Genomic DNA, 25,667 nt, shown 5'->3' on the forward strand with positions numbered 1-25,667 from the left:
TGTCCATCCTTAAAGAAGACAAATTCGTTCATTGAGTTTTGTAGGTTCATGGTGAATCTCACATTTGAAAATTGTTGGGATTGATTAAAAGATAAGTGGATTTGGACCAATGTTTAAGCAAAAATTTGTTGTTAAAAAATTAGTAATACATTAAGTTATGGTGACCGGTCAGGATTTGTGCCCAAATTCTGCTAATTCATTAGAATTTGTTATCAAAATTCAGGCAATCTGTTAGATTTTGATTGACAAACGTCAAAACTTGTAGTCAAAATTCTTGAAATACGTTAGGATTTGACTGACAATCGTTAATTTATGGTCAAAATTCTCGAGATATTACCAAATTCAAGTGATCCATCAGAAGTTGTGACAAAGTATATTATGCTCATTAATTCAAAATCTGTTAGAATTTTTTGCCAAATTCTAGCGATCTATAGGAACTTTTCAGAAATCCTGACAATTTTTGTTATAAAATAAATTCTTCTCATTAATTTCAAATCCTAGCGATTTGTTAGGATTTCGCAACCTAATGCTGATTGCAAATTTATTTTTATAAAAAGAATTTTAACGAGGGCTAAAGCTACAAAATGGTATTGAAATTTTCCCATGTGTAAAATTACTCCAAATTAAGCCAAAGTAGTGGTACAAAATTTTCAAGAAAAGGGCATATACGTCATCTAACTATCTGTTGAAGGCCAGATTGATGGCAATAGCATGGGAGACAGCAAAGAGACTGACTTGGATTTTGGATTTTGGAGTTTGGACCCATTTTACAAAAGAATAATAATGCAAATATTGAATCACACGCTCACACACATACACACACAAAAATTGCACATAACCCAATATTTTCTTTTGTTTTCCCCCTTATAAAAACTAAATAATTCTCTTTATCAAAATAAAAAATTATTAGTCTCTTAAATCTGCCAATAAATTTCCTTTTAAATATTCGAATTACTACTTGTTTTGATTAATCATCTGAACATATAATTAAGTGCTCGTACTACTCCATCCGTTCCATTTTAACTGTCGCTTTAGTTTTAAAAATTTGTCTTAACTCCCAAATAATTACATCATTTTAGAAATTCAAGATTAAAGTGGACAATTATTTCCAACTATACCTTTAAGATTAAAGAAGTACTTATTTTTAATACTTCTAAATTCTCAAAAAGCATTTAATAAATAAGAGTAATTTAGTAAATTATCCCTTATATTTATTGTTTTTCTTAATGGGCGTGCCAAGAGCTAAAGCGATTTTTTAAACGGGACAGAGGGAATATATGCCTTCGACTTCAAATTTTGGAAAAATTTCTAGTCATGTTTTCAAGCGCCATTGCCTAGTTAATTTAACCTCTTTCAATTATGCAGATTTAGCGTCAATAAGTCGTAAAACTTCAGCTTGTTTCAATTGATACTGATGTGTATAATTAAAAGGGAAACATTCTTTATCTAATTAACTTATCTACGTAATAGACGTTTGAGAATGCACGTTGAATTTTTTCCAAAATATGAGTAGAAAATTTAATAAGAATACTTTATTATGTCTTGAAGTGCCAAATTAGAACTTATCATAATTCTGACTCAAAATTGTGAAATTTTTTGGCTCACGTTCTCAACCGCACATTATCTAGATAAGTTACCGCTTAAATTATGTGTTAATCTCAACAAGTCATAAATATTTAAACTTTTTTTTAGAAATATGAACCAAAAATATTTAATAAGAATAATTATCACGTGTCAAGTGCTCAATTGAGATATGCACAATTTGAGAGTCCAACAACAACAACAACAACATAACCAGGATACTACCACCATAAAAAGATGTGAAAAGGCAGTGGTAATAATAAACTGTAACGATAATAAGATAAACGAATTGAAAAAAACACTCGGTAGTACCAGACGGTTAGACCCCGTTTGGCCATGAGAAATTTTCACTTTTTTTGGAATTTTTTTTCACTTTATTTGAAAATCAGCGTTTGATCATGAAAATTCCGAAATACCTAAAACTCTGTTTTCACCTTTTTTCGGAAAATTATTTCATTTTATTTGAAAATTAACGTTTGGCTATGAAAATTCCAAATACAAATTCAAGTTATATTTAGAATTTGAAAAATACCTAAAACTTTATTTTCACTTTCAATATATTCAAATAACCAAGTATTCTTTGCAAAAATTGTAACCAAATACAACTCCATCTTTAACTCTAACTTCAAAATTTCAAATAAAGTTAAAAATATTTAATTTTCATGACCAAACGCCCATTAAGCTGTAATAACAACAGGATAATAAGATAAACAGAGTTTAAAAATCAAATTTATTTGTCAACTTTAAGGGTCCTCCAACTTTAAAGGCTGTCATGTATTCAACCAAAAGAAAAAAAAAGTATTTTTTGCTTTAGCATTTGTTGACCTCTCTTCTTCATTAGCCTAATAGTCCAAAAGCATATCTCATTTTCTCTCTCTCTCTTTCCTTTTCACTCTTAAGTTGCTGACTACAGTAACTAATCTTGAGAAAACATTGTTTCTTTCTTCTATACTCTTTTTTCCACAGTTAAAACTAAGCTTTCAACTTGGTTTTACAGTGTATATTGTAATTCAGGTACTTATTTTTCTGTTGTAATTCACATATGTTTTTCTTTTTGTTTGCCATCAAGATTCAGTTTTTTTACCTTGGGTTTTTTTTTTTTTAAATTGAAGATCTGATTTGGGTTTTGCTTAAAAATTTAATCTTGATCAAGATCTGATTTTTAATTAATTGTTACCCTTAATCTTAGTTCCTTTTGTTAAATTGTGGGTTGCTGTCTAAATCTTGATTTACTTTTTTTGTGTTTAAGGTTAATTGTGTTTCTTGTTAAACATATCCTTTTCTCTTCTTTTTTTTTAATGGATTTTATGTATTTTTTTTATGCTTCTTTATGGATATAATAAGGTCTATGTATATTGTTGTATAAGACTTAAAATAATGGTGTCACAGATTTTTATTTAATTGGAACCTTAATCATGTTCACAGATTTATCCATGGTGAAACCACTTTATTCTGTCAAATTATAGGTTGCTGTCTTGATTTACTGTTGTTAATTGAGTTTCTTGTTAAAAATATACTCTTCTCCATTTTTTTTTTAATGGATTTTATGCTTTTGTTCTGCTTTTCTATGGACATAAGGTCCATGTATAGTGTTGTAAGTTGTATAAGCTTTAAAATATGTAAGGTGTGTTTTAAATGGTGAGTTGTGGTTGTTCAATTTCTCTATATCTGTTTTTAGTTATCAGGTTTTTAGTGCTTAATAGCCTATTAGGTTTTGCATGCTAATTTGCTTGAGCTAATAGAGAATTAGATCTTGTAAATAGTTCTAGGGATTTAAGTTTTTTGATTTGTCTTGTAGCAGGCAGAATTAAATACTATGCAGTGCTTTAGTTGATTTACTGCTTTGTGGTATGATCCAGTACTTATCTGATCAGTTCTGTTCAATAAATTCTGTTTATTGGTTAAGTAAAATGCTTAAATGGAATAACAACAATTCATATAGCCGACCCTGACTTGTTTGGGACTGAGATGTAGTTGTTATTATTGTTATTGTTGGTCAAGTAAAATGCTATGTTCCCCCTTTTGATAGATACAACTAGGGGTGTCAAACAGGCGGGTCAGATCAGATATTGGCGGGTTGAAAATAGGTTAAACAAAAACGGATAAAAATATTCGACACGTCAATATTTAACACGGATATAAATGGGTGAAACGACGGATAATATCTGGACCTTACCTTATAAAAAAGAGGATAATATCCATATCTGATACATTGTTAAATGGTGAGTTATCCAACCATATTTAATGGGTTGGATTGGATGGTTACTTGTTTTTTTAAACCATTTTTGCCAGCCCTAATCTGAACCAATGTTTAGACCATGTAATTCTCCTTTTGACACATAAGTTTTTGTTTGGTTGGCAGATAGGCGAAGTACATCTCGTGAAATTTCGTAGCAGGATGTTGGAAATTGGAATAGCTGACAGAGATCAGAATTGTCCTGTGTAACTTATTCACCTGCATCGTTTTGTCACTAATGGCTTCAAATTTTGGTGCTGGACCTCCCGTAGAACCAAAACAAAAACGTGCTGGAGCTCGACAAACAGCAGAAACTAACGACTCTAGCTCTTTTTTCACACAGATGTCAAAAATGAATGAGCTTAGCCTTAATCTTTCGGATAAATTGCCAGAATCTGGCAAAATTACAACACATGATGCAGATGGGCCCCGGAATGATAAAACGTCAGCTAACCATAATCGAAGGGGGTCTAATGATCTGTCAATTGATAAATCTAAAGATGCTCCCAATGTGTCGACACCTAAGCAATATGAAGTAAATGGAACTAGAAGCTCACTCGAGTCATCTATCGATCAAGAAAAGAAAACATCTGAACAAACAAGTGGAAAGAACAGTTCAGTTTCTGGAAAAGTCAGCGATGGTACTAGTAGTCTAACAAAAAATAGTGGACCTGTTGAGAGTGGAAAGAGCAGCATGTGTAGAGGAAGCACGAGCACTGATGTGAGTGACGAAAGCACCTTTAGCAGTTTTAGCAGCAGTATAAACAAACCCCACAAAACAAATGATGTGAGATGGGAAGCTATCCAAGCCGTCCGATCTAAAGATGGTAGTTTAGGTTTGAGCCATTTTAGATTGCTGAAAAGGTTGGGTTGTGGAGATATTGGAAGTGTTTACTTGGCTGAATTGAGTGGGACCAAGTGTTACTTTGCTATGAAAGTCATGGATAAAGCATCTTTAGCTAGCCGTAAGAAACTTCTTCGTGCTCAGACAGAAAGAGAAATTTTACAATCACTTGATCATCCTTTTCTTCCGTCTCTTTACAGCCACTTCGAGACTGATAAGTTTTCGTGTTTGGTTATGGAATTCTGCCCTGGAGGGGATCTTCATACTCTTCGGCAGAGACAGCCAGGGAAACATTTTTCTGAACAAGCAGTGAAGTATGACCTCCTTTTGCTCTTTGGAATATGATTGTTTCCTATTGATACTTTCTGAGTTCCACGTTATTTACTGCTTTCTACAAGATCATTGTTTTAGAAATTTCAATAGCAGATCATCGGTTCTCAATTTGCGTTTGTTGGGGTAATAAGGACCGGTGCATATGATGTCATTTATTGTGATGTTCAAATACTTTTTTTTTTTTTTTGGGGCTCTCCTCCTAGTTACAAAATTACTCTCCTTTTCCCTTTATGGATTTCGGTGGATTCTTGCTCCTTTTCTTGGACAACATCTTTTGTGTCACATAAGTTTGTCTTTGTGAAATAACTTTCATTATAACCTAAAATCATCTTTATTGTTGCTTAGTTTTTGTCGGACTTGGTTCAGCAGCAATTCATTGTTTTAGCTCTCTGCCATAACAGTATTTTGATCACTTTCTCTGTTTTCAGATTTTATGTTGCTGAGGTCCTTCTAGCTCTAGAGTATCTCCATATGCTTGGGATTATCTACCGCGACCTTAAGCCAGAAAATGTCCTTGTTAGAGAAGATGGACATATAATGCTTTCGGACTTTGACCTGTCACTTTGTTGTGCTTTTAGCCCGACGCTTGTCAAGACATCAGCCCTAGAGTTGGAGCCTCTCAGGAAGAACTCCGGTTACTGTGTCCAGCCGGCGTGCATCGAACCTTCGTGCATTCAACCATCATGTGTGGTCCCCACAACATGCTTCTCCCACCGCCTCTTTTCCAGCAAGTCCAAGAAGGAACGGAAACCCAAAAACGACATTAACACCCAAGTTAGACCATTGCCAGAGCTCATGGCGGAACCTACTAGTGCTCGCTCTATGTCATTTGTCGGGACCCACGAGTACTTAGCACCGGAGATTATCAAAGGTGAAGGTCATGGAAGTGCAGTGGATTGGTGGACTTTCGGGATCTTTCTGTATGAACTCTTGTTCGGTAAAACTCCGTTTAAAGGATCCGGTAACCGAGCTACGTTATTCAACGTAGTAGGGCAACCTCTTAGATTTCCGGAATCACCGGTCGTTAGTTTTGCAGCGAGGGATCTGATTCGGGGTTTACTCATAAAAGAACCACAGAACAGATTAGCATACAAAAGAGGGGCAACTGAGATAAAACAACACCCTTTCTTTGAAGGTGTTAATTGGGCGCTAATACGGTGTGCTAGTCCTCCCGAGGTCCCTAAACCTGTTGAATTCGATAGACTACCGATTCCAGCACCCTCTACAAATCAAAAGACCGTTCCTGCAGCAGTAGCTCCCAACCAAAAGGGTTCTGACAACTACCTCGAATTTGATTTCTTCTAGTAATTATTATAGCCCGACTGGTAATTTTTCTGAATTGGTGGACAACAAATCCTAAATTCAGCAATTTCTAGTGATAGAGTATGGCATGTTCTTATCAAAATGGTATATGCGCAGACCTTATTATTCGTGAATCTGTACGTGCTTCAAGCTAGAGCTGCCTCCCATCTTCAGTCTCCTTATTTGCAGCAGTGTCTAAATGGTAAAAGGCGAGTGTATTCCAGTACAAGATGATTGCTCAATGTATATTGGTTTTTGGTGCTGCCTAGAATTTGTATTCCAAACGCAAAGATAAAGTACAGTGTGAGAAAGTTCAGATAAAATCTCTTAAGTTATGTGACAACCATACTTTTGGATGTCGGTGTATTTCCAGACATTTAGACCATAGTGAATTTTGCTACATTTTTCTTTCTCCTGTGTAATATTTATATGCTTTTTGGCTCTTTCAGAAGAAAAGGAGGGAGTTCTTTTTTTTTTTTTTGCTTTTACTTCTCATTCCCTCATATATCAGGCTATCACATCAGTATCTTCAGCCACTTATTTGTTGACATCTGGCATTGGTGTATTACTTCTTGAATCAAGAACTGTTAATAGTAACATGTAATTTATGGTATGATAAAGAGGAGACTCTTGTGAAAACAAGTTATTTGGTGATAGAAATTTACATCCTTCCAAGTGTTTGGTAGGACACTATGAGCTAATATATGATATCTAAGACATGACCTTGACTCCAAAACATCCTCCACATCCAATGGATTCATTCTGGACTTCTTGACTCAGATTTTTCATCTGGCCTTCAGTGGACTTTGGGCTGCCACCGGAGTATCGGAGAGATGGAGATTCAAACATCTGCAGCTCTACAACTTCCTTTCCTTCACATATGATCTTAACCTCACAGAACTCTGGTGCATTTTGTAATATCTCATCCATCGTTCCGTTACCTCTTTTTGACCTCATTTTCCTATAGAATTCATGAAACATGATTAAGAAGGTGACAGTTGGAAAGTGATGGAAATTTGGAGTAGCAGTTTAAGTATTTTTTTATTTTTCCTCATACTTGAGATAGGCTTTTGAAGTGCCCAGAATCAGCTTTCGTATGTTGCAGATGGGAATGAGGTTCAGTATAGCTTTGGCTTCCATGTCACTCTCAATAAGTATAGTGTCCACTTTAACCTGTTCAAAGTGGCAAATATATCATGCAGCCTTAGAGATACAGGGTGAACATGCAGCCTTAGAGATACAGGGTGAAGTCGGGAATTTTGCTAAGGGCGTTCAAGGTTAATATATATATATATATATGTATAAAAAGTAATTTTTCACATTATACACGATATAATTTTCTGGCTGAGGTGATCAGTATGTGCACCTTGGAAGCAGAGCAGATGTCAACGAACTTCTGGAGGAACTGCCTCCTCTTGCTTCTTTCTTGAGTCATGTAGTTCTCTTTCTGCTCTTCATTCACTTGGCCTATTGGAATCATTCCCACTATGTTGTTTCATCACAAAATAAGCATTCATCATCAAATTTGGAGTCTTTATAGAGTACAATAAAGTAAATTAGATCAAAATTCAAATAATTCTCTTCAAGAAGGTAAAAGGACCAAGAATATCTACTATACGAAGTATTTTATGTTTATCTTCCGTTATATTTTGGGGGGCATTCATACCCTTATCTTTAGCAAATTGTCTCATATTTACCCTTTTACTCAGACAACGCTCTAATCTGAAGTAAAAAGAAAGGGATAGTTTTAAACTGTAGTCAAGCTTAGAGAGAGGCAGATTCAGACTTATCGCCCGAAGTATATATTAACGCGTGGAATTCACTCAGTTCACGTGGGAGCTGGGGCTCTGTCACAGTCAAGAACAACTACGAGACTATTTGCTAAACAACAACGGTACAAATGATCCCAAATTATAACATAAGGTAAAATTGAAACATTTTGTAATTCGTATGGTAGATGGATAAATTTGTGTTAGGATTTTCTTGAAAAGATACAAGCAGCAAGATTGAAAACAAGGATAAAAATCCGTTTTTTTTTCTTTTTCTTATGCATATTTTTTTTTGTGTTTGTGAGTGAGAGAGAGAGAACTTACAAGGAGTAGGGATGAAATTGGTTTGAGGAAAGATATGAATGAGGAAAACAATAGTAGAAGAGGGATTAATCACAGCATGATTAAGAGTCCAAAACAAAGCATCCTTGCTTGATTCCTCCTGACTAACATTCTTGTTACAAACAACAACATAAACAACATCATTTTCCCCATGATTGTGAAAGTCAAAGGAAAACAAACTGCCTTCCACTTCACCTCCTTGATGATCAATTTCAAACAAATCACTTGTAGAATGATAAAAGTTCTCCTCTTCTTCTACTTCTTCAATCTCATTGACCAAACTGTTGTCATTGATGATTTCTTTCATTGTTTTTCTCCTTGCAAATTAATGAAATCAAGATGATAATCAACCTTAATGTTATAAAGGGGATGATGACTCACTTTGTATTGTCTTTTTCTTGTTTGCTACCAAAAGATTCAGCTGTTTGAAAAAACTTAGACGGAGAAGTGTAGGAAAAGGTTGTTACCAAGCGAGACATTTTTATATAGAAGATAAACTAATGATGTAAGCAAGCAACTGAAAAATAAACAATTCTTTTGGAATTATATGTCTCCTAAAATATTCAAAGGCGGATTCAAGAATTGAACTTTATGAGTCCGGGATGTCATTGTATCTGTTTACCATTTGAGTCATTGTGTTCGGAATTCAATTATTACATATTAAGTACGTAGGTTTTTGTTAATACATATATAAGGTACGGAAAGTTTCTTTGAGTTGGTGAGCCAACCCGCAGATTAAATTGTACATCCGCGCCAGAAGATATTCTACTGCATCAGCGGGCTCTTAATGCTATCATGGGCAGACCTAGGAGGCCGAAGGGGGTTTATTAGAACCCCATTTGCCGAAAAACTACATGCACATAAAAAGTTAAATAATTTTTTATGTAGATATGTTAGATGTTGAATTTTCTTGGCTTCTTTGCATGTTTACTTTTGTTATATTTCGAATCCTTTGGTAGTAATCCTGCTTCCGCCATTGAATGTGATGTCACTACTTATCATGTAAATGTACTTTGTTAATACTTCCTCTATTTCAACTTATGTGTCTTATTTTTCCTTGAAGACTATTTTAAAAAGAGCGTCACAATTATATATTTATTTGTTTTTTTTTTAATTTCAGTATTTTTATTTTACCTTAAAGAGATGAATGTAATATTAAATTAAGAAAATATTTCATAAATAGATCTGTCTAATTAATATGTACCATGTTATTTTTCGACAAAGTGTATTCAACTGAAGTACTGAACCCTCTTAGCAGTACGTGGGACCACCCCCCTGGTTGGTAAGCATAAAAAAAAGTGCATAATTGGTAATGAAAAGACAACATTTGTTTGTTCATTCATTTTAATAAATCAAAGGGAAGAAATGAATATGGATGATGTTATGCATAAAAGGTTTTTTAATGTCGGGACGTTACTCTAATTTCTTATAAAGACCTTTGGAAGAATATGCGAATATACGTACCAGCATCTCGGCTACTTCAAGCAATGAAATTTTCCAAAGTCAATGCATTTTGCTTACGATATTGTTCCTCTTGATTAATAAATTATTACTATAATAAGTGATATTAGTTGAAACTTAGTATGACAATCGCAGTTCTAATTTGATTTATTGACTGATAAATAAAAAATGGGAATTGATTAAAATGACCTTTTGACAGTAATTTTGATGAATATTCGTAGTGAAATCCAAAACATTTATTAGTCGAAGCATGACAAGTATTATTACTCCTAGTATTCTTTGATAACGGTGGTTACTGGGTCACTATACGCGTATCTTAACTATTCCACAGGATAGTTACGAAGTTATTAACGAGATTCAAAATATAGAGAAGTAATCACACGAGTAAATTAAGAAAATCCAACACACAATATGTATACATATTCTTTTGGGAGAATTTTGAATGTACAATTTAGCACACAAAATTACATTTGCGTAGCCATATTTTTAAATTACAAACCTATGACCCAACAAATTATGGCCGCAGCTTGTATATACAGCATTATACAATAATGTACAACTTTATACAACAATATACAACTTTATACACCTACTGTAGAGAATGTATCAACCTTGTATAAAAATGTATAATAACGTATAAGAGTTGTTTATACACACTTCTACAGTGTTGTAAAGTGTTTATACAGTGTTAAAAGTGTAACATAATGTATGTGTTTTATACACACTTCACCCTTAAAAAAACACCAACATTAAAAAGAGATTTGGAAGGAAAAATAGCATCTTGGAGTTTGATATGGGGGGAGGGGGGTGGCTATCTCGGGTAATTATTTTTTAAAAGAAATGGGATGAAGGCTACAAAATGTAAAAAAAAAAAACTATGGCCATTTCGGGTAAATACTTTACCCAAAATGCCATAGAGTGTTATTTTTTACATATCCATACAATGTAATTTTTTGATGAATTAGACAAGGATGGTTCCGCCACCAAGGACAGAGCTAGAGGGGTGGAAGGTGTTTCATCCGAACCTCCTTGGCCGGAAATCGCCTTTGTATATACAAGATTAAATAAATTTATGTATATATAGAAATGTCGAAACACCTTGGTGGAAATTCTACCTCCGCCACTATCCACTTCCGTATATCGTAAACCTCCATCAACACACTTATGGGGTAATCTGCGACCAAAACTTAAGCAGATGGAAAAAAATCAGCTTGAGCTTTTTGTCCCCCAAATTTCAAGATTTTCACCCACTTCATTTACTATTAAAGCGCACCCTTGGATGGGTGTAAGTTACCAATATTTGACTGAAATGGATTTGAATAAAAGTGGAAATGAAGCTCCTCTAGCATCATGTCTGAGAACTTATGCCTTTGGTTATTCATATAGCTATACAAGAAACTTAAGCTTAAACAGGTTAATGTAGCTAAAGACACCATACATAACAAATTAACAATACATGAAACCAAGAGGAACAAAGTGTTTTTTCCTTTCTAAGTAGCTAGACATTCATACAACTTTCTGCACATTTGAATGCCTTAAGAATTTAAAACATCATCGATACATCATCACACCAAATTAAATAAAATTTTCCCATTTTTGGATCCCTTGGCTTAATGTAATTTCTACTATACTTCTTATTTTTGCAATTTTTTCTCATGTCCCTTCAGTATTTCCATTAGATGATTCACCAATTTCTTCCTCTTCTTGTTGTTCCTTTTGTCTCCATTTTTGCAACTCTCCTTCAACAACCAATTTTGCTGCTTCAGCCATTTCTGCACTCTTCAATGCTTCTTGTGTTGCAGTTTCGATATCTTCTTTCTCTTTCAAGAAACCTTCGAGTTTTTCCTTCGCTTGTTTTTCATTTGCATTGATTGTTTCCACTTGTGCCATGACAGTTGCAACTTTTATGTCAGCATCATTCTTGATCCCTTCAACCCTTTTTTTCAACGCTTCGAATTCCTCAACTGATAGTCTTATTTTCCCGTTAGACGATGATTCTGATGAACATTTTTCGTTATCAGTTGCATCTTTTGTTGTTGCTCTTGGTGTATTGTTGTGTATCTTATCGTCCGCGAGTTTCTCTGCTGCTTTTGCTTCTTCAGCCTCTTTTAGTGCAATTTTTAGTCTTTCCTCTGTTTTTTCCTCTGTTTCTTTAGCTGTTTTCGCTTCTTGTCTGAGTAATTCGGCGTTTTTCTTCATCTCCTCAGCTTCTTTTGAAAATTGATTCGCCTCGGAAGTTAACTGTTGGATTTTTGAAGGCAAATCATTGGAATCTCCTTCTGCTTGTGTTTTCGCCGAAATGCTTGTTTCAAGTTCCTTCTTGCTATTTTCAAGATCCAATTTTAAGTTCTCAACAAGGGACTCTGTTTCCTCTGTTTTCTTCTTGAGTTCAGAGAGTTCGCCTTTCACGCGTTCTACTTCTTTTTTAAGGGAATCAACGAGGCCTCGGAGTGAACTTTCCTCCGCGACTATCTCTTTCAACGTGTTTTTTGTTGCATCAAGTTCTGCATTTGCTTTATTATAAGCATCCAAATCCAGGGCTCGGACTTGGTTGAGTTGTTCTTGCAATACATGGATCGCCTCGTTGGTTACCTCGAGTTTTTCCACGAGGTTTTCGGTCACTAGTTGAGAGTCAGGGTCCTCTTTCAGTGCCCTGATTTTCTCTTCTGCTTCTTCTTTAGCTGTTCTAAGGGAATGCAAGTGAGCTTCTTTATCCGAAATAAGCTTTTCGTGCTCCTCTTGCGCTTGGAGGGACGCGATCTTTACTTGGCTTAACGTTTCTTGTAAAGTAGTGACTTCTTTTGAGAGCTTACCTAGCCTCGATAAAATTGGAAAGATACAAAGAAGATTAGCATGGCTCCTACGAAGGGGGAAAAAAAAAAAGAAGAAGAAGAAAACCTTACCTAGCCTCTCTCGGTTAATGGCCACATTGTGTTGCGCGTCTGCAGCTTCTTGAAAAGCGGACAATTTGGCCTCGAGAGCCGCATCAAAGTCCTGACGGAGGTTTGTTAGCTCTTGTTTCGCGGAGTTTAGTTCTCCTGAAGATGTTCGATATTGTTCTCTTTCGGCTTCAACATTCTGTTTCCAAGCATCCGTGCCTACCGGAGGCTTATTTGATTTCTGTTCTTCGAGCTCGATGGCTCGGGCCTTTGCTGTTTCGGTTGCCTCAATGGCTGCTTGCTTCGATTCGCATAAAGTCTCGAGCTTTCCTGTGAGTTCTTGGAGTGTTCTCTTTGCCTTTTCGAGCTCACGGAGAGCATGAGCTTTTGTTGTCTCTGTACTTCTTATTTGTTCTTTGAAACTGTCTAGTTCTCTGAGGGCCAAGTGAAGTCTGCTCTCCTTCTCTAGCACCCTCTGTGTAGGAAGAAAAAAGTTGTTAGTATATGGCAATTCAAAAATTGAGGACTCTCAAAATGTTTACCAAACTGCTTAAAGTAAAAACAGTGATAGTATATGTATAATTCATGTATAACCCATACATATTGGAATAAGCTGGATGATAAATTTATGTCCTAAAATGTGGCTAGAGCAACGCCATTCCACCTGATGCTACTAGGACTTTTAGGCCTTACATAGCTTTATCAGGTCGAATGGGTCCAACCCAGAGAGGCGGATTTAAGGTGAGTTCTGTGAGTTTAATTGAACCTACTGCTTTCGGTATCAACTATGTATCAACAAAAAAGTACAATTATAAATAGCCATGCAAAAACAAAACATTAAAATGTACGCATATGCAAAAGTTTATTCAGAATTTAAGTTGTGGGCTTCAACCTTTAGGTTCTTATCACTAAGCTCATTACACATTTGTTGATATTCCAATGATTTTTCAAACATATATCTATGCTCCAGGGGAAAAATTAGGTTGAGCTAAGAGTGTTAAATTGAATCCCCTTCTTCGAAAAATCATACTTCGCACATATGACAAAACGAATTTTGTTTGGTTATATATGTAAGCTGTTAAATCAAATCCCCTTTATATAAGAAAATATTCTATAGTAGTGGTAATAGGGGTTCAAAAATTGTGTTAGTTCATAAGCTTAAATCTCAAATGTGGCATTCCAGCATTCCAATATCTTATTGAATCCCCTTATATAAATTTCTGGCTCCGCCATGTTAAAAATACATTGTTCAATTGAACCTATTCATTGTACACTACATCTACATCTGCACATATAATAAGGTCACACTTATTTTGAATCCGCTGACTCTAACTACTGAATTCGACCCGTGAACATTTAATTAGCCAACAAGCATATAGCATACCTCTTCAATAGTTTTTGATCTTTTAATGGTAGGTTTAGCCTTGGGGGAAGAACCAGCTTCACCAAACAAACTAACAGCTGCTCTCACAGATTGAAAGGGTGCTCTTGTATCAATTTCTCCAACTTCTGCTCTTGGTGAACCTGTACTTCCTGCTGTTTTTGGTGAACCAACAGATGATGGTGACCCTGTTGATAATGGAGAACCTGAGGCATTTTGCCTGCCTGTTCTTATACTGAACCCAAACATTCTATAATATCTCTATAATTTCTCCTGAGAAATCCTGCAAAATATATTAAAATGATGCATATTCAAGATTATGAGATTCTATAGTTCTGAAAAAGAGGAAGAATATTCTAGAATTTTTTTTAATAGCCATAGATTGAATAATTTCATGATCGTAATATGCATGTATGCAGCAGCGCGCTCAGAATTTTACGCACATGATATATATTCAGTGGTGGAGCCACATGCAATTAAGGTGATCTTGGTATGTGAACAAATATATATATAAATTTTGAATTCCCCTTACATGATAGAAATACATGTCAATCCTAAGGATTATATCTTTGGATCTTCTGAATACCCCTGTCAGAATTCCTAGCCCTGACTATGGTGATCTTGGCATACCGTCACAATTCACCTTTTAAATGAGTTTGAGTCTAAGATTATATTAGTTTTTAAGATTTTCAAGTGATGCCGCATGACACATTTTTCTAAAGGGTGTCTCCGTCAATGCATGCATAAAAAAAAACCCATTATCTTTTCTAGGCATTCGAAGACAATTTGATAATCACGAAACCTTTTATGCAAACAACAACAACAATAACGTCTCAATCTCAAACAACTTGACAAGTATTTAATATGCTTAATTAACATATCGCAAATAATACGCATGAAAATATAAAGAGCTAACTCACTTTTTATTCATAAAAGAGAAGCCATGATTCTCAAGATTGCTATCCACCTTGTGCTATGAACTGGAGAAATGTGGGGGTTGTTTCTGATCCTTTATTTTTCTTTTCTATTTGCAAGAAAATGATGATTATAGGCTATGAATAGAATGAAAGAATACTAAAGAAAAGGAAAAAGAGAAGAAAAAGATGATAAATAAGATGAGATATGAATGTTTTCTAACATTGTGTAACACATGAAGTCCAAAATGTTTGTGATTTCATTTTTCTGTTTTTATTTGCTGTTCTTTCGGTGATAAAACATTCATTTCCAAGAGCTTTTAGAGGTTTTTGCGGGATAAGTGCGAAGAATATGGTGGTAATTACAAGGTGATTATTTCCCATCATCCAAATGTATGTTAAAGGAAAGAGGAGATTTCAAAATAATAACCAGTTACGATTTGAATAGAGGAAAATAATTATACAAAAATCTCTTGCTTTATTTATTACTGATTTCATCTTAACATTAAGACCAATTATGAAATCAGCCATATAACATGAATTTATAATATTTTGCGAAAAAAGTTATCGAACTAACTTTTATTCATAAAATCACTCAATAAAAAGTCATTTTGGTCATTTTCCGGGGAAAGTTCTTGTTCTAATTAGAAAAGTCATTTTAAAACTTAAAAAGATCTCCCACACAAATAAACTACTCCCTCTGTCCCGATTTATGTGACATATTTTTCTTTTTAGTCTGTTCAGAAAGAAAGTTATCTTTCTATATTTAGAAATAATTTAACTTTATGAGATGATTTACAGACACACGAATATATAAAGCTTGTTTTGAATTACAAATTTTAAATGTCTTTGAGCCTGTTTGGATGGGCTTAAAATAAGCAGTTTATAAGCTGGAAACAGCTTATAAACCAAAAAAAATAAAATAATAATAAGTTGGTGTAAGCTAACTTATTCTTTTTGGCTTATAAGCATTTAAGGCTATGGCAGGCAATTCGCGAGAATTGCCCTTCTTTGGGGTGGTCTTTAAATTTTGCCCCTCATATTTGAAATCTTTAAAATTTGCCCTTCGGCTAACACCCATAGGTTCCGGTTCGAACCCACGCGTAGTCAAAATTTTAAAAAAAAAAATTCGCAAGGCAAGTTTAAATTTCGCTATGCCGGACCCGGCATATTTTTGTTAAGGAATTATCAAAGTTATGCCGGACCCGGCATACTTATGCCTTGTGGGCAGACTTGGCATAAGTATGCCGGGTCCGGCATAACTTTGATAATTCCTTCACAAAGTTATGCCGGGTCCGGCATAAAAGTTTGCCCATTAAAAATATGCCCCCACCGGCATAACTTTGATCATAACTTTGTGAGGAACACAATCGCTCGCTTTGCTTGGTTAGTCACCATGTATCTTTCCGTATCGTTGAATGTTATAATCTTTCATACCACTCGCTCCTCCGGGTCTTCTCATCAAGGGTAGAACATATTGCACCGTGATCCGTAGGTAATCCTGGTTTGATGTTTTTCAATGAGAAGTCAATGCAACATCTCCTTTGATGGAATTTATGGGATTGATTCACCTTCGCAGTATCTTTTGTTATAGAAAGGTTCATCCGCTTTTAACGACATTGAGATGGACAACCTCTTGATGTGTGCGAAACCGTGACTTTGGACCAACTTGAAAACCCTTTATAATTACCAAAGTTATGCCGGGACCGGCATACTTTTGTTAAGGAATTACAAATTTTATGCCGGACCCGCATACTCATGCCTTATGGGCGGACTTGGCATAAGTATGCCGGTCCGGCATAACTTTGATAATTCCTTCACAAAGTTATCGGTCCCGATAAAAGTTTGCCCTTTAAAAGTATGCCCCATCGGCGTAAGCATTGTTAAGGGTTTACTAAACTTATGCCGATGGGGGCATACTTATGCCTTATGGGCAAACTTTGCCTTGAAGCATATATATATGTATTTTTTCAAGCATATAAACCAAAGTTACTTGGAAAAGTATTATCTGCAACCAAATGTCCATCCCGTATACAAATTCACACTTTGCCCGGCAATACAAAGTAGTTAGCAATTGTTGATAGACTTGAAATTTGGCATTCAAGTGCCACCGATTGCATCTTACGCGGCCCAAGAAACATTTTCCCATCTTTATTTTGAATGCTCCATCACAAAAGGACATGCGTGGCATGATTGTTGGTATGGCGGGTACACTAGAAGAATAGGGCTGGCAAAATGAAATCAAATGGATCACACATTGCTAGACACAAATCAAAGCACGCTCCATTACTTCTGCATTTTTGGTATGCTAGTGGCATTGGTTTGGAGAGAAAGGAACCTACTCGTATTTCAAAATACTCAGTTTCTTTCCCGATAGACTTTGCGTAGAGATTGCACAACATTTTCACATCAAGGCAAGAACAACTTCAAATGGCAGAGAGCTCTTGCTTCGCTATGAATTGCTATCCCTAGCTAAGTGTAGTTGATTGAAGCCTTTCGTTTTTTTTTTAATGTAATAGTTGCTCCTAGTTTGACTTATACAAGTTAGTGAGTAGGAATTTTACCATGTACGGTTGAAGGTCGGCTTTAACTTTGTCGTAAAAGTTTTTTGGATGGAATAAAATAGACTTTCAAAAAAAAAAAAAAAGTTTGCCTTATAAGGCAAAGTTTAAATTTTGTATGCCCCTCCGGCAGTACTTTTAGTTATGTTTAACTAAAAGTCCGGGAGGCGTACTTTGTCTCGAGGGCAGATTTTTAGTTATGCCTGATCAAGATAACTTTAACTTTTTCTTAAAGATTGTAGGCCGGATCCGGCATACACTCCCGTCTCGTCATGCGAAATTATTTTTTTATTTTATGCCGAGCGGGGGTTCGAACCCGTAACTTCATGTATTCGCTCATCTTTCCAAGCAAAGGGCAAAATTTAAAGACCACAAATATGAAGGGCAAAATTTAAAGACCACAAATTTGAGGGGCAAAATTTAAAGACCACCCCAAACGAAGGGCAATCCGTGCAAAAAATGAAGGTTTAGATAAAGTTTAGACCAAGCAACCCAATTATTTTTGGGCTTATTTTATCACAAAATGACTTTAAGTTTAAAAACCCAAACACTCAAAAAAGCTAAAAACGAATTTTTTATAAGCAACTTATAAGCCAATCCAAACGGGCTCTTTATTGTTTTTTAAACTCTATGACTAACCAAATGGTGCTACATAAATTGAGACAGAAGGTACACCTATGAGTCGACTCGACCTTTAAGTAACTTTTTTAAACGGAATGTTTAAAATCTTCCTTCTCACCGGTAAAAAATAAAAGATTGCCCACCACACAAAATACTTGTGAATGAATACTTATATGCAACTGATTTCAAGTGATCAATATTGTAGGAGCAAGTCATCTGATTTGAGGAGAGTAACTGAAATCTAATTATCCATTATTTCAAGTAATTGTAGCGAAACTTGACAAATTGACCCCTTGACTTTTCTGCAATACGAACATATTTAAGTAGTCGTCATTCTGCAAGACAAAAAAATTCAAGGATTTCAACCAGCTTGGCACCTGTAGAAGTGATTATTTAATCTTTACTCTAGTGTGAAACAAGTATTTGCTAAATTCATGGCATTATTAGATTACGAGTTTAACTTCCTCACACTGACACTATATAACTTATGACATACACAATAACACCTGCTATAACAAGTCAAAATGCACTGATAGTGCATAAATCAATTATATTGTCATTGCATATAAGTTAAAACCCCGAGACCATTGCTTATATAGTTTCCACAATTAAGTACAAGATTTAGACGTCTCGCTATGTTGATGCAGATAGTGCAACAGAAATTTTCCAGTTTCAAAGCGAGGAACGCGCCACCATCCGTACAGGCCTGCAATACGCGAACAGGTTGTAGTTAGAAACACTATTTATCAAATGCACTCCTTCTATGGAGTTGATAGGAGTGAGTCAATTGTAGTTCAGACTCTATGAATGTTTAGAACGACTTCAACCCGAGCTCTTTTGAAATAACTGGTGTTTTCAGGAAAAATCCTCAAATTTTCTCAATCAGAAGAGATTGAGCTATCATATTTAAAAGACTAAAACATTAATGTTAAATTGAGCATGGTTCAGAATTCCAGGAAGCAATTTTTTCCAAGCCTAGTTTCAGATTTATGTTTGCAATTACGCAAAACCACTTGTAGCAAAAAGGACGAGAAAAGAGGAAACAAAGTTGTCCAAGAAATTTCAGGAGGTTGAATGGTGAATAAATCTTAAAATTCACAGAAGAAAAGGCTTACATGAGCTCTACAACGAGGGCAGATGCGCCTCCTCCCCCGTTACAGATTCCAGCAACACCAAACTTCCCATTTTTTTGCTTCAATACCTGAACCATGCTTACACTTGTGTGAGACAAAGAAATAAAAGTAGCAACTTTGTGCAGATACTATTCAGTTGTCCATTACTAACAATTTATCAATATCCATGTATAAATATATGGACATATCGTATCAAACCAATGACTAGCAGAATATGAAAGTCTAATTACTTGAATAGAATAGCTAGAGAAGAAAGTGACCAACATACCCCTAAAAGAGTTACCAGAATCCTAGCTCCACTGCACCCTAAAGGATGTCCCAATGACACAGCTCCACCGTGTGCATTTAGTTTTCCCTGTGACCAGAGAACATAATTATACCGGGAGTTAACTAAATATCAAACAAAATTATCAAAACCAAACTTGACACAATACTTCACTATGTAAGCATCAAATGGGGAAATGTCAAAAGTAAAGAGCACAGCAATAGGAGACTAACCGAATCAAGATTGAGCAGTCTTTGGTTGGCGAGAGCCACGACCTGCAAAAGAAACATGATAAATAATAGCCAAGAGAGAAGAAAATTGCATCAGAAGGCATAGTACGGATCCTTACAGCGAACGCTTCATTTATTTCATAATAGTCAATTTGAGATGACTCAAGGCCAGAATTCTTAATTGATTTTGGTATAGCAAGAGCTGGAGCTGTCGGGAATAACTCAGGTGCCTGCCCAATAAATCTTGTTAGACAAGTAGCAGTAAGTTGTAAAACTCAGACAACAAAAAAGATAATCTCTTCTACCTGAGCTGCATCTGCAAATCCTCTGATCCTACCGATTACTTGCAATCCAAGTTCAAGCGCCTTTTGTCCACTCACTAGAACTAACGCTGCGGCGCCGTCACTAGAGTTACAACATACAAGTGGTCAAAATTAGGGTGGCAAAATTAGCCCATGAAAGCATGACCCGCCAAGTTTGGTCTGGTCATTGACCCTCCCATTTCAGCCCATAAAAGATGGGCTGAAATTTAGCCCAAGTTGATCCATGAGAAATCTTGTCAAAATATTTCAAAAGACATTTTCTTATTTAATACTCCCTCCGTTTCAATTTATATGAACCCATTTGACTGAGCACGACATTTAAGAAAGAGGGAAGACTTTTGAAACTTGTGGTTCAAAATAAGCCTTGAAAATTTGTGTGGCTGTAAATCATTCATAAAGTGAATTTGTTTCCAAATTAGGAAAGAGGTCATTCATTTTGGCACGGACTAAAAAGGAAATAGGTTCAAACAAATTGAAACAGAGGGAGTATGTTATATATAGATTAAAGAAAAACAGTTTTATTACATAGTAAAAATTATAAAAGGACAAGCAAGGAAATTACTCCCTCCAGTTCAAAAAGAGCGTCCACTTAACCTCTATTTTTTTATTCAAAAAGAGTGTCCGCTTACCAAATCAAGAAAGAATTAACCTTATTTTTCCATATTTGCCCTTATTAAGTGTTAAGAGACCAAATCCCAATACTTATTTAATTTGGGGTAATTTAGTCAAATTACCTATTTTTGCCTAGAAGTTAGTATTTTCTTAAGGGGTGTGCAAATGGCTAAGTGGACACTCTTTTCAAACCGGAGGGAGTAAAACTTAGTAAGAATTGGGCAGGTTGAGTTATGACCCGCTTTTTAGGCCTATTAGCCGAAGAATCTTTTGGGCGGGTCAATTTATTAACTCAGCACATTTTGAACCTCCCCACCAAATCCAGCCCATTTGATACGCCCACTCATTAGTATCAAATGTTTCAAGGACATTAAAATAAATGCATGAAAAGAAATTTGTATGCTGCGACACATGCACGTGCGCTAAGGCAGAGAAAGAGATATAGAATACCTTATAATGGAAGCATTGCCTGCAGTAACAGAACCTCCTTTCTCCTTGAAACTTGGTCTAAGCTTTTTCAGTTTGGAGGCATCAAACTAGCAAAACAACAATGAAAAGAAGTTCAACATCTTGATAGGTAAAATAAGCAACTCAGCAGATCAAGGGATAATCTTGCATGGAAACCAAAAAAACAAATAAATTTTAAGTACTAACATCAGTTTGTTAACCAATCTGATTCACCTTTAATAAACCCTCATCTTTATCAACAACACTAGATGGTCTCCCTCTTCCACCAGAAATTTCTACCTGCACGAACATCAAAATTTTAAATCTAAACTCTCAACTTTATAGAGCATCATTGTTATAACTAAGAAAGAATGTAGAATCTCACCGGAACTGTTTCCAAAACCCTCAACTTTATAGAGCATCATTGTTATAACTAAGAAAGAATGTAGTATCTCACCGGAACTATTTCCCATGCAAATGCACCACTACGTTGCGCAGCAATTCCTCGCTCAAAGCTTTGAATAGCATAAGAATCCTAAAGAAAGATGTGAAGAGAAAGCACAGCCAGAAAGCTCAATACACATTCATGTTTAGCACTATGTTCATTTTCAAAAAACATTAAGGCCTTGCTTCCAGATATCAAAACAGCTCTAAGCTTGACAATAAAAACACCCAGGTAGTACTTCCCACAGAAGGAAAAGTAAGAAAACAGGAGGCAGGAACCGCCCTGTTAGAAAGAGGTTGATAACAAGAAATTTACATGTTTGTCCTTTTGATTAGTGAAGAAATCTTTTATCAATAAAACAATAATTTTATTGGTTTCGGAAGAACTTCCGATACAAGAAAGATACTAAAAAGTAGAGAAACTACACAACTAGGTGATGCTCTTTTCTTTTTAGTCAGTCCAAAACAGAATGACACATTTCTATATTTAATAACAATATAACTTTAAAATATGCATTTTACCCTAAATGAGATGATTTATAACCACATAATTATCTATTGCTTATTTTAGACCACAAGTTTCAAAACTCTTCATCTCTTTTTCAAATTTCGTGCCCAGTCAAACACCTTCACATAAATTGGGACGGAGGGAGTACTAAAAAGTAGAGAAACTACACAAACAGGTGGAGAAACTTATTAAAGAGTTGAAGTGCCAGGTCACATGTAATTTCCAATTGTCAAAAAGACCAACTCATTGAGAAAGGGAAACGCTCAACAGGCAGAAAGAGAGAGAGAGGAATGCTGACTGTGAGTTTTAACATGTTTCATCGACGAAGAGAGAAATCTTGGAAACTTGAGCTAGCAGCAGACATTACCTGTTCTTCTCTTGTGATTTTAAACTGATCAGCACATAGTTCTGCACAGACGCCCATCCCGAAATCATTATAGACATCCCAGAGTCCATCTTTTAGCATGCCATCTACTATAGTATCATGCCCTAGCCGAGACCCCTTTCTATCGAAATAAGAAAAATCCGAAATGGCTACGGTAAATGGTTTTTATTTTAATTTAGTGTTAAACAAATTCTAACAGGTAGCCATCTTCTCAAAACGGAGCTTCCTCGAAGCAGACAGAGAAAAGGCAGAAACAGCGAATCCTTAAAGGACATTGTCTTCCCACGATCAGAGAAGAAAAGATCCAATCTAGAATATCAAGTAACAGCTAAATGCACAGATATAAATACATAAATTTGAATGCAATGATATAGTGTTTTCCGCCAAAAATGCCTATTTCACGTGGGTTGGACGCAATGCAACACGCTCACAGGCAGAGCCATGAAGTTTATGGGTTCAGGATTCTAGCCTTTTCAAGTACTGGGTATGAAGTTATTAAGACAAATACAATTATTAGAACCAAAAAATCAAACCTTGCTTGAGCTAGGTATTTCGGTACATTAGACATGCTTTCCATGCCACCAGTCACAACGATATCATTGGTTCCTGATTGTATAGTCTGTGCTGCAATCATTGTTGCTGCAATGTACGTAAACATGTCCGTAAAAAATGGAAAAAAAAGAAGATATTGATAGGAAATATGATACATATAGATAGTGATCTCACCTTTAAGTCCTGAAGAACACACTTTGTTAATGGTCGTGCAAATCACTGAATTAGGTATTCCAGCTCCTAAGGCAGCCTGTCTTGCAGGGGCTTGACCTAAGTTTGCACTGAGAACATTTCCAAAGAAGACCTCTTGAACAACGGACGGGTCTACATTTGCTCTCTTAAGAGCAGCTACAGGCGTAACAGATATATAAAAAGGTTGTTAACATAACCAACTATGCTAAATAGACATTACATAACTGATGGAAAGTTAGTTATCTATTAATCTCACCTCGGATTGCTACAGAACCAAGCTGTGTAGCAGACAAAGACGAAAGTGAACCAAGGAAACCACCCATTGGCGTTCGAGCAACACCCACAATGCATATATCTGGAATTTCAAACATTTCTGTTATGCATATATGAGGCAACAACAACAACAACAACATACCCTGTATATTCCCACAAGTGGGGTCTGGGGAGGGTAGAGTGTACGCATACCTTACCCCTACCTTGGGTTATACATATATGAGGCACATCCCTAACCTAAAAATATTTGGTGTTAATATCAGATCTTAAGGCACCCAAGGGTGTGGCCTAGTGGTCAATGAAGTGGATTGAGAATCACGAGGTCTCAAATCCCCAAGCTAGGCAAAAACACTAGGTGATTTATTTCCATTTGTCCAAGTTCCGTACCCGAAAATGTGCGCAACTAGCCAGACATCACGGTTATCAAAAAAAAAAAAACTTTATGATCAGTTTATTTAGCTACACCGGTACCAGTAAATTGTCAAAATTAAGCATGTCTAGACAGATAAAAACATCACAGCTTACATATATGTATTCAAAGTTCTTACCAAACAAACACTAGTGGCACCAAACTACTCCCTTTATCCCAATTTGTTTGGTACTATCACAATTTGAGGAATCAAAAAGAACTTTAACCATAAAAAATGTGATCTTTAATGTTTATGTAGCTTCTAATTAGGCATAATACATAAACAGACCCTTAAACTTGGCCTCAGCTCGCAAATATGCCTCTAACTTTGGGTGTGCACAAGTAGGCACCTCAACTTATCTCCACTTTGTCAGTTGGACACTCTAACTTACAAAAATGATCATTTAGACACCTCAACTTATACAAAGTACACCTCTAAAAGTTATGTGCCATGTCAGTGCCACATAAGCATTTGTGTTTACGTGTTCAATTTTATACACACCCAAAGTTGGAGGGCATACTTCCCAGCTAAGGCCAAGTTTGAAAGCCTGTTTTTATGTATTAGGCCTTCTAATTATGTAAATTTCATTTTTTTTGAAACTTAAAGAATCAGACAAGTTAATTCTCCTACTCCAAAACCCACAATTTCTACAAGCTAAAATAAACAACTACTATGAAAGTTATGAAAACCCCATAAGAGATAATTAAAAGAGAAACAAGAAACCTCGAGGTTTAATGGAATCATCAACCATTTTTGCCATTAGATTTCACCCAAATGATCCTTTCAAGAACCAAAAATGAATACAACCCAAATACAGAACTCTGATCAATGATCAATGGTGAATTTTTCAGGTAGCAAAGCTTTACAGTAAACAAGATTATCAAAAGAAGTTAATACTTAGTCCTTTTTTGAAGTTTCAATCAATCTTTAGTGGAGATTTTGGGTTTGTCTATTTATAGCATAGAGCTGCTAAAATGGTGTCAGCAGATAAAAATGATTAGCAATTGCATAGAAGTGCGTGTCCAACTTGATAATATCAGTTTGGTTACGTATCCGGTGCTATCAATAATTTATTAGGCGTTTGGATAATATTTAGTTGAAAAAAAAAGGCGTTTGAAAATTTCTTTTCTAAAATGAATGTTGTTATTTCCTAATTATTCTGTTTTAAAAGAATTATATAATTTGAAAATAATTTAGCTTGACCTTCTTAATTAATTTTCAATTTTAAACTTTTGTGACTACATAAATGTTATTACATACTTAAATCACAAGTTAAATGTTATGTCATACTGAAAAACGAACCGGAGAAAGTATTGTAATTGCATTTTTCTAATCTTTGCTTCTTTTTTCTTCTTATGACTAGAAAAATTATTGCAAGATTAAGATAAGCTTAATGACTAGAAAAATTATTGCAATATGAAGATTAAGATAAGCTTAAAATGGAGTCAAAATTGAATCTTGAAGAAGCAAGAAACGGCTAGGACATGAAGTATCCTTACTGCAAATATAATTTTTCTTTCTTATTCTTTTGTGTGGGTGTGTCTGAACAATAGAAAAATAGAACAAAAACATGAGATTCTTTCTTATTCTTTTGTGTGTGTTTGTCAGAATAATATAACTCAATTACTATGGTATATTAACTTGAGGTCGTAGTAGGAATACATTTACT

At 35.4% G+C, this 25,667-nt stretch overlaps 4 protein-coding genes and 1 non-coding gene across 7 annotated transcripts; 2 read left to right on the plus strand and 3 right to left on the minus strand.

The window, feature by feature from the left end:
• The first annotated feature begins 2,446 nt into the window (after positions 1-2,446).
• Positions 2,447-6,773, plus strand: LOC132060347 (serine/threonine-protein kinase D6PK). Its single transcript, XM_059453351.1, has 3 exons — positions 2,447-2,595; positions 3,944-4,975; positions 5,423-6,773. Exons 2-3 carry the CDS (start codon positions 4,056-4,058, stop codon positions 6,297-6,299), a joined length of 1,797 nt encoding a protein of 598 aa, XP_059309334.1. The 5' UTR covers positions 2,447-2,595; positions 3,944-4,055; the 3' UTR covers positions 6,300-6,773.
• A 142-nt stretch (positions 6,774-6,915) lies between these two features.
• Positions 6,916-8,903, minus strand: LOC132060348 (U-box domain-containing protein 36-like). Its single transcript, XM_059453352.1, has 4 exons — positions 8,390-8,903; positions 7,663-7,781; positions 7,354-7,469; positions 6,916-7,257 (listed from the first exon to the last, which is right to left on the minus strand). Exons 1-4 carry the CDS (start codon positions 8,712-8,714, stop codon positions 7,008-7,010), a joined length of 810 nt encoding a protein of 269 aa, XP_059309335.1. The 5' UTR covers positions 8,715-8,903; the 3' UTR covers positions 6,916-7,007.
• A 2,420-nt stretch (positions 8,904-11,323) lies between these two features.
• On the minus strand, positions 11,324-15,959 carry LOC132061005 (WEB family protein At5g55860-like). The gene is made up of 4 exons (XM_059453889.1): positions 15,049-15,959; positions 14,132-14,411; positions 12,767-13,222; positions 11,324-12,676 (listed from the first exon to the last, which is right to left on the minus strand). Exons 2-4 carry the CDS (start codon positions 14,375-14,377, stop codon positions 11,522-11,524), a joined length of 1,857 nt encoding a protein of 618 aa, XP_059309872.1. The 5' UTR covers positions 14,378-14,411; positions 15,049-15,959; the 3' UTR covers positions 11,324-11,521.
• On the plus strand, positions 12,670-12,772 carry LOC132061681 (U6 spliceosomal RNA). The gene has a single exon (XR_009416105.1). It is a non-coding gene; the product is annotated as a U6 spliceosomal RNA (small nuclear RNA).
• A 2,324-nt stretch (positions 15,960-18,283) lies between the features above and the next one.
• LOC132060349 (acetyl-CoA acetyltransferase 2) lies at positions 18,284-25,015 on the minus strand. Of its 3 annotated transcripts, XM_059453355.1 has the most exons (16): positions 24,722-25,015; positions 23,572-23,670; positions 23,298-23,471; positions 23,105-23,210; positions 22,554-22,692; positions 21,692-21,769; positions 21,469-21,534; positions 21,238-21,323; positions 20,158-20,257; positions 19,972-20,082; positions 19,856-19,897; positions 19,626-19,712; positions 19,340-19,425; positions 18,889-18,930; positions 18,694-18,717; positions 18,284-18,559 (listed from the first exon to the last, which is right to left on the minus strand). In XM_059453355.1, exons 1-14 carry the CDS (start codon positions 24,756-24,758, stop codon positions 18,897-18,899), a joined length of 1,245 nt encoding a protein of 414 aa, XP_059309338.1. In that variant the 5' UTR covers positions 24,759-25,015; the 3' UTR covers positions 18,284-18,559; positions 18,694-18,717; positions 18,889-18,896. The 3 variants fall into 3 exon arrangements, with proteins under 3 accessions (XP_059309338.1, XP_059309337.1, XP_059309336.1); XM_059453354.1 differs by lacking the exon at positions 18,284-18,559 and having other exon boundaries at positions 18,576-18,717; XM_059453353.1 differs by lacking the exon at positions 18,284-18,559 and having other exon boundaries at positions 18,576-18,930; positions 24,722-25,013.
• Positions 25,016-25,667: the final 652 nt, after the last annotated feature.

This window comes from Lycium ferocissimum, chromosome 6 (assembly GCF_029784015.1).
Source record: "Lycium ferocissimum isolate CSIRO_LF1 chromosome 6, AGI_CSIRO_Lferr_CH_V1, whole genome shotgun sequence".
NCBI lineage: Eukaryota > Viridiplantae > Streptophyta > Magnoliopsida > Solanales > Solanaceae > Lycium > Lycium ferocissimum.

What these genes read in the sequence shown, in the direction of transcription:
- LOC132060347 (XM_059453351.1), top strand. Translation starts at nt 4,056, where the DNA reads ATGGCTTCAAATTTTGGTGCTGGACCTCCCGTAGAACCAAAACAAAAA. An exon ending in TTTTCTGAACAAGCAGTGAA is followed by an intron (nt 4,976 to 5,422) that starts GTATGACCTCCT and finishes CTCTGTTTTCAG; the next exon opens with ATTTTATGTTGCTGAGGTCC.
- LOC132060348 (XM_059453352.1), bottom strand. Translation starts at nt 8,714, where the DNA reads ATGAAAGAAATCATCAATGACAACAGTTTGGTCAATGAGATTGAAGAA. An exon ending in CAATTTCATCCCTACTCCTT is followed by an intron (nt 7,782 to 8,389) that starts GTAAGTTCTCTC and finishes GAAACAACATAG; the next exon opens with TGGGAATGATTCCAATAGGC. An exon ending in ACATCTGCTCTGCTTCCAAG is followed by an intron (nt 7,470 to 7,662) that starts GTGCACATACTG and finishes CACTTTGAACAG; the next exon opens with GTTAAAGTGGACACTATACT.
- LOC132061005 (XM_059453889.1), bottom strand. Translation starts at nt 14,377, where the DNA reads ATGTTTGGGTTCAGTATAAGAACAGGCAGGCAAAATGCCTCAGGTTCT. An exon ending in GATCAAAAACTATTGAAGAG is followed by an intron (nt 13,223 to 14,131) that starts GTATGCTATATG and finishes CTTCCTACACAG; the next exon opens with AGGGTGCTAGAGAAGGAGAG. An exon ending in ACCGAGAGAGGCTAGGTAAG is followed by an intron (nt 12,677 to 12,766) that starts GTTTTCTTCTTC and finishes AGGCTAGGTAAG; the next exon opens with CTCTCAAAAGAAGTCACTAC.
- LOC132060349 (XM_059453355.1), bottom strand. Translation starts at nt 24,758, where the DNA reads ATGGCAAAAATGGTTGATGATTCCATTAAACCTCGAG. An exon ending in AAATCACAAGAGAAGAACAG is followed by an intron (nt 21,770 to 22,553) that starts GTAATGTCTGCT and finishes ATCTTTCTTTAG; the next exon opens with GATTCTTATGCTATTCAAAG. An exon ending in AAATAAATGAAGCGTTCGCT is followed by an intron (nt 19,898 to 19,971) that starts GTAAGGATCCGT and finishes TTTCTTTTGCAG; the next exon opens with GTCGTGGCTCTCGCCAACCA.